At 33.0% G+C, this 11,901-nt stretch overlaps 1 protein-coding gene across 1 annotated transcript; it reads right to left on the reverse strand.

The window, feature by feature from the left end:
- Positions 1 to 2,485: 2,485 nt before the first annotated feature.
- LOC124923869 (early nodulin-93-like) lies at positions 2,486 to 9,695 on the reverse strand. The gene is made up of 4 exons (XM_047463849.1): positions 9,440 to 9,695; positions 9,139 to 9,200; positions 3,311 to 3,386; positions 2,486 to 2,741 (listed from the first exon to the last, which is right to left on the reverse strand). The coding sequence occupies exons 1-4, from the start codon at positions 9,531 to 9,533 to the stop codon at positions 2,656 to 2,658; spliced, it is 318 nt and encodes a 105-aa protein (XP_047319805.1). The 5' UTR covers positions 9,534 to 9,695; the 3' UTR covers positions 2,486 to 2,655.
- Positions 9,696 to 11,901: the final 2,206 nt, after the last annotated feature.

An 11,901-nucleotide genomic window follows, 5' to 3' on the forward strand; every position in this document is an offset into this window, starting at 1 on the left:
CGGTATCGGTATCATACCTTACCTTTTTTTTGTATACCTTAAAATCGATATTTTCGATATATTGCGATACGGTATTTTCGATATACCTTTAATATCGGCAAATTTTCCCACCCTTAATTTCGGTATTTAATGGAGCGTGTCCTCCTGTATTAAATGACTTTGTTTGATCAGATGTGGCATCTGATCAAGCATCCTTTATGGGCAGTCTGGCAAAGAAGTATATCACCAATTTGGGATGGGCAGTCTGACACAGCAGCAGAGACAGACCTAAAGAAGACTACCACATACCAAGATTATTAAAATCTTCTGCAATGAACGTTTCTAGTACAACAGGCTCCATTAATGAATTCTTGACTCATTATCATAAAGTACAAACAAGATCAAAGAAGATCCTCCTTGATGTACCATTCTGAAACTCCATCAATCAAACAAGGACTAGTGTCCTATGAAGCAAATATGACTGTTACATGTTCGTTGTAGTTTGAATACTTAAGAAGACTGGGGACAATTTGTTTCATATAAGCTTTATCAACTTCATCTTCAGTTTTACAAGCAAAAACACCAATTATTCTCACTACTCCCTCAAGTTCTAAAAGTCCTAAAAGCTTTCAAGTTTGCTAGAGTATTAAAGTTGTATTACATACTGCCTATTCAGTGTGAGTTGGTCAGCATTGTAAGTTGACCGAATTTATTTCTATTCAACAGAGTGAGTGTGCTAGGAGTTCGAAAACAGACAGTAACTAAGTCTTTGTTGTTCGACTGAATTTGTACAAGTGTTGTATTTAAACCAAATCTTCTAGTGAATATCCTTCTTAAGATTGAGAAGAGGGGTGACATAGGAGTTTTGTACTCCGAATATCCATAAAATCTCTTGTCTCATGTGTTTCTTTCTTTCAATCTCATTCACATATTGTTTCAAGTCTAAACAAACTATTCCGCACTTGAACTCGATTCAAGAGTTTGTGACGACTTGCGTAGAATAGAAACGGATATTAACTTCTAACAGAGTTACTATCAAACGAAGTGTGTGTAAGCGTTCAACATAATTAGACCTTAGTCTCTATCGTTGATCTCGATCCTAACAGATAGTTATCATTCTCTCACTTTAATAGTTCATTGGTTTATAAATATTTTGGTAAATTTTCAATATTGTTCTTTGATTGAGCAAACTTCTTTGAATTGGGAGGAAACTGATTAAGGAAAGAAAAATATAATCGATTAAGGAAAAAAAATAGGGAGATAAAATAAATATTTAATTAATAAAAAAAGAAAAAATAATGAAATATTTAATTAACAAATATTAATTTTTTTTTTTAAATTAACTTTGTTTACTAACAAAGACTAGATTAGTCAATTTTTTTAATAATATATATATATATATATGTTTAAATCAACTTTTATTAGTTTATACGTATAAATAAGTATAAATAAGTTAGTTGTACAATTATATACATCTAAATGAATTTTTTCTTAAAAAAAATAATATAGAAACGAGCTTGGATCTGATGTCTCAAAACTATGTCTCACTTGTTGTCACAATAGACAAAATGACATCGTTTTTCATACATTTAAAAAAATTGATGCCCAATTTCTCCTTATCTTTCTTTGTCTCTTTTCTATCTCCGCTTCTCTTCCCCGCTCTTAAAATTGGGTTAGTTGATAGGCCCGTGAATATTATAAAATAATAGTTTAAAAATAATGACGGTTAAACATGAATCCATGAATAGAAAACTACTTAACAAATATGAATATAATCATTTGCTTTACTCAGGAAAATATGGACTTTTTTTTTTCTTTCAGAATTATTATATGTTTGATCATCATCTCCCTCCAAACACTAGAAGACGAAATCAAAACCCATAAACAAATTCTGGCACTATTTCTGCTAATCATAAACTCAGCATAAGCAAAGTTGACTCCGAATTTTGGACTGTCCCAGACCTCGATAGAAAAAAGGTCGATATTTTTTTGTTACCCTTGTCTAGTTTAAAAAATTAATTAAAAAAATAACTTTTGATGAGATTTAACCCATAACCAAATAATAATTTTAAGTTTTTATTTTGAACCACTAAGTTACAACATTTTATATTTAAAAGTATAATAAATTTAACTAAATATCTTACTATTTTTAATAAACGAACTGCCCTAACGCGAGGATTTGTCGAACTTACTCCAAGCCGGCCCTATGCATAAGTTAATAACAAAGAACATCATTTCTTCATCCATCTCCATCTCTCGTGATCACCTCAATTTTACTCAGAAACACGAATTCTTCAGTTGGATAATTATTGTGATAACAGAGGTCACTTACATCCTCATTTTACTTCGTGAAGAACGGGAGAGGAGAAACAAAGATAAGAACGAGATGAAAGAAATAAAAGAAAAAATAGGGCATCCTTTTTTAAATGTATCAAAAACATTGTCATTTTGTTTAATGGAACAACAAGTAAGACAGGGTTTTGGGACAGCAGACCCAAGTTCACACAAACATAAGATTGTTTCATTTTTATTTCTTATGAAGGAACCCAATTGGATTCTTCTTCTAATATCTTAACAACCTTAGAGAAGAAAAAGTAAAATGTAAAAGAAAACATGGTGATTGGGTTCATAAAATCTCAAAGAAAGCATAAATAAAAAGCTCCCATCACTCAAAATTCATCCCGATTTTTCATAATGAGTATTCCTCCTAGCACACTCCAAGATAGCTTTGTCGGCTGCAATGAAGTAAGCAGCAATTGTAGCTGTTCGATTCATAACAAAAGAAAAAAAGTTACTCATCAGTCACATACACATTCCAGAGAACTGAAAAGGCAAATAATTCACTACATTCTAACCGCCTAGGCATGATTGAGCACACTAACAACACATTTTTATTTCTCATCAGAAATATTCTATCTATATCTAAAACAGATGAACAATATGGTTCCCTACTGAAATGAACAGACATTTTAGTTGGGAAAGAAAACGCTGAGGTGTGGTGTTGTTGTAGTAAGTTTGTGATGAAAACACAGTTGATGCGATTCAAAATGTTTGACAGTGGAAAACCCAATTACCTATGATTCGGTAAGAACAATAGACAATTGACAGATGAAAGTATTTAGTACAAATGAAGTGGAGTAAAAAAATATAAGAACTCAAGCAAGGCCATTCCTTACAAAAAGGGAGAAAACAATATGGATCTGAATAAGGTAATTAAAATTGGCCCAATTTATAGAATACTTTTTATTTTGTTTACTAATAGACTCAATCTTCCAACCATATTCAGATTACACAATAAAACAAATACAGGGTGCATAAGTTTTGACATTACCAGCAGATATGATTAGTGCCTGGGCTGTATAGTTGAGATTCGCCTTCGCCCATGGGATTTTACGACAAGCCACCAACTGGAAACATGACAACAAAGTTAAAATTTCAAAAATAAAACAGGAAACTTATTCTAAGACATTGTTTAGTTGTTGGAACTTCATTCATAAACGGGACGGTGAAGGCTTCAAATTTACTTACCTTGGAGGAAATAAATTCTGAGAATACTTATTTAACATACAAAACCAAGAATCAGTTACTGAGATATATGTTTCTTGTCAACCACTTCAATGCATTTTATAACCATTTTTTTTTTGGGCAAAACAAAAAAAACCTTGTAGTATTAATAATGACAAGGATTTACATAATTTTTAATTAGATGTTGAACCTACCCAATTCTCATTATCAAAATCAAAAAATATACATCATAAGTTTTATCCTAAATTTCATCCATCAAACTAGCTTAATCAACTTCATTGCTAACAACATGCGCTGTGAAAACATCATATCAGGTTCCAATCCTCATTCTTTGCATGAGTCCTCATTCTTTGTAAAACGTCCAACTGGTGAGATTTTTTGGACTCTTCTTCCACACTCTACTCTCGATAAGCACATTTGAGAAGATTTCTTTGCATATTTCATCATCTCTCGTCTTGTCGAAGTGTCTAGCATTTATTTCCGCCATATATTTTAGATCATTGCCCAAAAAGCACATATATAGATCTTCGAGTAAAGGATCTTTTGTTTGTCTTCCGATGAGCCAATTTTGTAGACCAAGTCAATCTCTTGAAACTTGTTTCTGTTGTCCGCACTCTTATTGTTTCCTCTACATCTCTGCACAAAAAGAATGAATGCTGTCCATGACCATGAATATTCATAGTCCGCACAAAAAGAAATGAATGTTGTCCATGACCATGAATATTCATATTCCATCCTTCGTCGATAGTCTTCCACGGAACGCCAGCCAACCAACTGATGAATTGATGTCTAAGAACCACATTTGTTGACCAAACTACCTTGCTCCACTAAATCATATCGCCACGACTCCTAATCATTTCCCAAGCCTTATAAATTGACAAATGACCACGAGTTATTGTTTTCCAATAATAACATGTATTAGTATTGTCTTTAGGCCTGTCCAAACTGTTTGACTTTCACGGCCCTTCCTGGTCTTGGTAACATTTCTCGTTCTGACAACAGAGATACTAGCTTCCAAACTGTTACAAGGGATTGTTAGGGTTAGGTTTCCTAACCCTAAAATAAGCTGACGGGTAGACGTAACCCATGTCAGCAGTTCTATTTTTAATTATGCAAAATAAATAATTATAAATAAGGCAGTTAGCCAGAATATGGAATACTTAATAAATAATTATTTCTATGGAAATAAATAAGTATTAATAAGGTATTAGCAAAATATATGGAATTAGCGGGAAATTAATTATGTCAGATGATGGGTATATAAAGAGGAGATCATAATCTGCAAGGGGTACCCCGACATTTTTACAGAAACCTTCTAAGATTAACTTCTCTCTCTATTTTCTATCTCCTATCTTCTTCTTCCTTATCGTTAATTTCTTACTCACCTAATACTTGTGAATCTCATTCTCACCTCTATTATATTATATTCTTCACTTAAATCAAGATATCTCTCACTTATAGCTAGGTTATCAGTTAAATCTACTTTAAGCTATATCACAAACATCTCAAACCAAGAGTCAAGTTCCTGAACTCATGCCTCATGACTCCTTCGAACCAAGATTTCATAAGGATCTTCTGAATTTGAAGATTTTTTTCTCATGACTCCTTCGAACCAAGATTTCATAAGGATCTTCTGAATTTGAAGATTTTTTTTAGTGTACAGGAGATATCTTCTACAAAATTATCTCTCTCATTGAAATTGGTGTCAATTGCTTGCACTCAATGTGTGTTACTTTGACTACACTCAATATATTGCTTGTAATAATTGTATTGTTTTTATTGTAGTCAATGTACTTTATATATTTTACAGCCTTTATGTAAATTACAACATTCATACCGAATAACACTTTCACTCTAAAGAGCTCACACTCTACATCTTCATTAAATTGGCATGTCCAAAAGTATTGTGCCTTTATGAAATTCGAATGAGTCCTTCTTAGATAATGCCGAAAGGTACTTTATGATTAAAATCATGTTCCATTCTTCACACTTTTATTTCTAGGGTCACCATCTTGTCTGGGGAGACAACCCATTTCTTACTTAATCTTCTTACCTCCACTTTCACCTGTGCTCAAATGAAATCCATTATCAGTTGGTCAAGGTTTTTTATGGCACCATAAACATTGAATTCCCATCAACATGGTGGTGAGTTGGATTCATCCTGCGTAGGAAGATGTTTCATTAACCAACATTTGATCTTGTTTATAATACTCTCGTCAAGTGGCCTACACATAGTAGCATGGAGTCGACCCAATCAATGAAATCCGAGGCATTTCACTAGCAAATGTCCTTCTTCCATGTCCCCATGAAGTTGTTGATCCTCATTTTCAAGTCATAAGTGACCCAACACAACAATATTGACTTTTACCTTCATTTACATTGAGCTCTGTGATGTTTGAGAACATGGTGAGGGCTTCGTCATCTTGATAAAATCCACATGAGCCTTGGCAACCAAGAAGCAAATATTTGCATCTTAGGTAAAACTCAAAGGAGCGAGAAAGAATGAGATAATGAATTATAGAGATGAAAATCTCCATAATGCAGACAAGGAGATAAGGGGATAGAGGATTCCTTACCTAAGTCCTTGTTCATCTTTAAAAAGGCCACCTTGAGTACCATTAGTACTAACAATGAAATGTGGAGTAGAAACACATTGCACAGAAGAAATCCAACAATTCTAAGGATTCAAAAACGGTATTTGCCTTCCTAATATCAATTTTAAATGCAACCTTAGTTGAATGTGTATTTTATTATAGTCTCTCAAACGACCCAGAATAAGTAAGATTTGAGAGAAATTGACCTTTCAAGAATGAAAGTTGTTCGATTATAGTTGATGATGTCAGGGAGAAGTGGCTTCAATCTGTTGTCCATGAATCTTGTAGATTGCATTGCATCTCGAGATGGGCCTGAAGCCCTAGATAGTCTCTGGGGAATGCCCTTTTGATATCAGAATCAAGAGTTTGAAATTTCATTGCTTCAACATTCTACCATTCTAGAAGAACTCCTGGACAGCCTCAGTAACTTCCAATCCAATCATATTCCAATTTTTTTCCTTAAAGAAAGTAGCATTAAACACATCCGGTCTTGAACTCTTGTCACCATTCATGACCTTCCCGATATTCTCGCTAGTAACCTCAATAGTCAAGTGGGTTGTCTTCTCAATCGGGATTCTCTTTGTGATCAAGTTTCTCAAGAGATGTTAGGAACTCTTTATCTCCCAAAAAGCTCCTCATAGTACCTCAGAGCCTCTTTCAGAATCTTATCTTGTCCCTAAATGAGGTCACCATTTTCCTTCTTCAACATACTTTGTTCCACACCAATCATGAGCTGAACTTGTTGTGGAAGAAGTTTGTATTTTTGTCTCCTGGGTGAGCCAAAGTTGTCTTGATTTTTTCTTCATAAAGCTCTCCTCCAAAACACTCAATTATCTGCATTTTATGAGTTTGTCTTTTCTAGCTTCTGGAGAACATCAGTCACAGATCCCGTCGTACACTTCTTTTGAGTTGCTTCCAAAGTCTCCCTTGCCTCATTGACCCTTTGTGTGATCTTGTTGAACACTTAGCTGTCGAATGATTATCGTGTGAACTTCAAGTGGTTGAGCTTCCTAGATAATTTGAACATCTTGGTCCCCACAATTTCGACATGCCAACAACCAAATGTTATTAAACATTTCACTTTCCATCCAAAAATTGAAGAATCGGAATGGAGCATAATGATTCACTTTTGGTCCCAATATAGGATGATAGGGCAATGATCTGAGAGATTAGGCTCAACGGCTTGAACTGGTTCAACAACATGAAACTGACTTTTGGAGAATTGTTGAAGCCATTGCTCATTAATAACAGACCTATCAATCCTACAAATTCATCGGGTCATCACTCCTCTTTGTAGACCATGTGAATCCATCTTCTTATAGCCACCTCTCCATATTTTTACGGAATTTCAATACTTATTTGGCAGCAGGAATGGAGTTATTGATTTGTCCTTGAGCTTTGATGAGATTGAACAGACCACTTCCATTACAGACAACTATGAGGGAAAGGTGACCCCTATGTCTCTACTTCTCCATAGCCTCTTTTCAAGAAGAGGAAGACCCATTCAGACAATGTTCATACATTCCTTTTCACCCAAGAGTCAATTCCTAGTGTCTATTAATTGACAAAGTAAAGATCAATCCTTTTAATGTTGAGCCACCTCTAACTCATGAAATTCACCTCTCTCAACTTAGGACTTATTTGATGAGAATTCCAACATCTCATCAATTCTTCCTTCAAATCATCAATTAAAATATACTTTTTTTCTTTTATAACATTTTAAAATAATAGATACCAAAGGTATTTTAATCATTTGATCCAAATCATCCACTTTGATGACCCATCAAACCGCACTATCTTCGAATAATATGACTTGTCTCTAGTAACCCTATATCAAACAAGCCCTTATTGATCACATGAACATCTTAACACTGTAATTAACTTATACAAACATCATAAAACCACATAGTTTTATATACAACTACCCAAGCACTTTATATATTTTCACCCAAAAATAATGGGGCCATATTATGATAAATAAAGTATGTAGATGTTACCTTTCTTATAAAAACATGTAAAATACAAATTTTCAGTATAAAATGAGATGGAACGATTGTCAATTTCTTAAGTGGTAAGCTTACAAACCAATTTGAGTTTGTTCACCAGCTCTGGAAATGAACTATTATGTTGTTTACACTTTTTCTTCAATAAGAATTTAACCAAACTCCACTGAACATTAACAAGCCCAATACAAAGTTTCTAAAGAACAGACTAAGTCATCTACAACATTATTAAAGCAAATCAGCTTTGTTAATGAAAGGTCTTATGAGAGTTGAATTAAGAGTAGCTCAAGGGATAATCATCTTGATGTTTTATAGCATATATTGGATAAATTCGTCTATGTTCCAGAACTAATCATTGAGTCAGAAACCAGAAATGGCAACTTCACATCATTAATCTCTCTTCACTGGACAAGGAATAGGAGCAGGCTTATGCTAACAATCTCCTCTCTTTTACATTTCTTAATCACATTTAAACTCAGCCAGCTACCTCAATCATTTAGCTTGAGCAAATGACAAATCACAAATGAGCATATATCGTTGTAAGTAAATTTGCTTTGACCAGAAAAACAGTTAAGTAGTAAATTAAGACTTCATTTGGAAACACCATTTCAACAAGATTTCTCATTCAGGTGTGGATCAAGATGTGATCTCGTTTGTCTGGTTTAGATACAAATACACCTAAAAAACGCATTGATGATAGAATTACACTTCCGGATAGAGGCGGTATCAGATTTTGCTTGGTCATGGATACAAAAAAAAAATACTTTAAAGTGATCAACAAACTGCCCCAATTACATTTTAATCTGAAAGTTGAATCATCGATCAAAGTTATTTGAAAGTGATGCAATTTCCATTGTATCCAGATTGCTACAACTTTCATACCCAAATGTATCTGAATCTAGAGTGGGGTTCTTAGTTTTACAAAAGAGTAGAAGCAAACATAAGAATAGAAACTAGATAGTGTCTTAGAAGGTTATCATAGCAACAACAAATTCAAAAGTAACTTCACAATACAAAAAGCGGAGAGAACAACATACAGTGGGAATGGCGCTGGTAACACACGCAATGGAAGCTGATTTGGCTCCAGCCCGAACTCCTTCTGCAATGAAATAATGTAATGGAACACAATCAACCAGTTAATCACAAATTCATACCGAAACTAAAAACTCCATTTTCTTTCAGACCTAATCGAAATTAAATTGCTGATCTATCATGAGAATCACCAGAACCTATGAAGTTCGCGGCTCACTAGAAACTAGATAAAAGATCCGAAACCAGCTAATAGAAACATTTATTCAGAAGAAGAAAGAAGAAAAATATAAGGGAAGGAAGAAGAACCTTGGGTGCACTTTTTGGCATTGGAAATCTTCTGTTCTTCATAGGGAGAGGCAATCAACGGAAAATTCCTCTTGATTTCCCAAGCCGCCTTCATCGTTGACGCGATTACTGTAGGTTCTTCCTCTTGCGGATGCTTTCGGTGGGTAGAATCCAAAACACACACAAATCTTCTTTTTGAGGTACAGTATAGGAAGTGCAAATTGATAAAGACTCGATTTTGGAAATGAGAAATCGTGATTAATAAATAGCAAAAGTCTTGAAATTAACAACTATGAGAGCAAAGAAATGGAAGCTTGTTTGATTATTTAGAAATAATAATATGATAATAAAAAAAAATCTGTAAAAGGTCATTTATTTATATAAAATATGTTCTTAATATTTAATATTCAAAAGATAATTACTATTTTTTTAACAATTAATTTATTTTTATTTAAAACAAATTTTTTAACACAATCAAAATATTATGAATAATGACTAAGTATATCACACATATGTTATGTTGAATATAACATAAATAATCATTACATGTCTTATTAAAAGTAAATTAAAATTAAATTTGCCAACCAAAAAAAAATGATATAAATTGGAGACTTATAACTTAGTAAAAAAGTGTTTATAGTTATGAGTTGAGTTTTGAAACTCAACCTAAAAATGATGTTACTAAGTACTTACTTTTATAATTTTTGAATAACATTTAAATAGTAAGTTAACACATAAAGGTTTGGAAAAATATTATAATTTGTTTAATTAACTAAAAAAATTATTTGATTGCAATAGTAAATTGTTGTTCAAATAAACAATTAAATGGACAATGTAGTATATTTTTAACCACCAATTTAACTAAAAATAAATTAGATTAAAATTTTGTTTTAAAAAATAATTTTCATGTAAACCATTCAAAGCTCAATCTTGCAAGCTAAACAATGGCTTATTTAAAAAAGCAATTATAAAATCGCACAAAAATAAATTAGTTAAGGTTAATTGATGGTCATGTGTTTAATCGGCATAGATTAATCGCATTCTGAAAGAGAAACAAAATCAGTGTTCTCAAAAATAAAAATAAAACCCCTTAATAGAAAAAAATGATATGGACACATACAAATTTCAAATTAGCAACATAGTGTACATGTCACACACCCCTAACTTGATGATCATGCCTAGGTCCTTTGAGATAAAAATGTCTGATCGGCTGACACCAAATTATCGACACCAGTTAATAGCATGCAACATTACAATTTATGGCATAAAAGCCTTGATTTTAGAACAAACATAGAGCAACGCAAATATATATCTACATAACTATTTAACGTATCAATTTTCTCCTAGATTAAAGTGGGTAAATAACTATCGAAAGTCATACATTCAAAAATAGTAGATCTTTTGCATTCCACATTGCCTAGATGAAAACTAAATCAACTTGTCTTATTCATACTTAACCTACGAAAGACTTTCTCGATATACCATTTTTGACTTAGGTATAATTTTATAACTACTCTATCTCTAAAAAATTTCATTCCGAGTATTTTCTTTGCAGCTCCTAAATTCTTCATATCAAACTCTCTACTAAGTTGCATCTTTACCTTCTTTATTTCTTTCTAATCATTAGCCGCTATCAGCATATCATCAACGTATAAGAGGAGATAAACAAACGATCCATCGTTGCCAATTTTAAAATAGACACAACTATCAAAATCACTTCATTTGAAGTTATGAGTGATCACAAAAGAATCAAATATTTTATAACAACCCTGGAAATTGTTTTAAACCATAGAGAGATTTCTTCAAATAACATACGTAGTCTTTTTGTTCTAAGACTGTAAATCCATCAGGTTGGTGCATATTGATGTCCTCATCTAGATCTCCATGTAGAAATGTGGTCTTCACATCTATTTGCTCAAGCTCCAAATTATGCATTGCCACAATGCCAAGTAATGCTCAAATCAAAGTACGCTTCATAATCGGAGAAAACACATTAGTAAAATCAATCCCTAGAATTTGACTGTAACCTTTTGCAACTAGTCTCGCTTTAAACCTTGTATCTTCAATGTCAAGTGTACCTTCCTTTCTTTTATACACCCACTTATAACGAATAAATTTCTTTCCAACGGATAATTTTACGAGGTTCCACGTACCTTAAGAGTCATCACAAATGACTGCATCAGAATATGAAGAAGGTTCTTCATAAGATTCAATATCTTCTAAAGTACTCAATGCATGAATAACCAAATCAGCTTCACCGAGTCTTCAAGGAGGTCTAATATCACGTCTTAGCCTATCAGTAGAAACCGAATATTGTGGTGGTGCAGACGGTGATGAAGTATCAGGCAACTATGGTGTAGTTGACAGTAGTATTACATGTTCAGATTCTAATATGCTCTCAAACTTCACATGTGTACTAGATTTTTGTTGAGTATTATTATCAAAAATGCTAGATTCTTTTTTAACCTTATTGCAAAAAGATA

This window comes from Impatiens glandulifera, chromosome 2 (genome assembly GCF_907164915.1).
Source record: "Impatiens glandulifera chromosome 2, dImpGla2.1, whole genome shotgun sequence".
NCBI classification, from domain to species: Eukaryota; Viridiplantae; Streptophyta; class Magnoliopsida; order Ericales; family Balsaminaceae; genus Impatiens; species Impatiens glandulifera.

Excerpts from the sequence above, each read along its gene's own strand:
- LOC124923869 (XM_047463849.1), bottom strand. The coding sequence starts at position 9,533 with ATGAAGGCGGCTTGGGAAATCAAGAGGAATTTTCCGTTGATTGCCTCT. Across the intron at positions 3,387-9,138 it reads TTACCAGCGCCATTCCCACT|TTGGTGGCTTGTCGTAAAAT; the intron begins GTATGTTGTTCT and ends TCATGTTTCCAG. Across the intron at positions 2,742-3,310 it reads GGCACTAATCATATCTGCTG|CTACAATTGCTGCTTACTTC; the intron begins GTAATGTCAAAA and ends TGAATCGAACAG.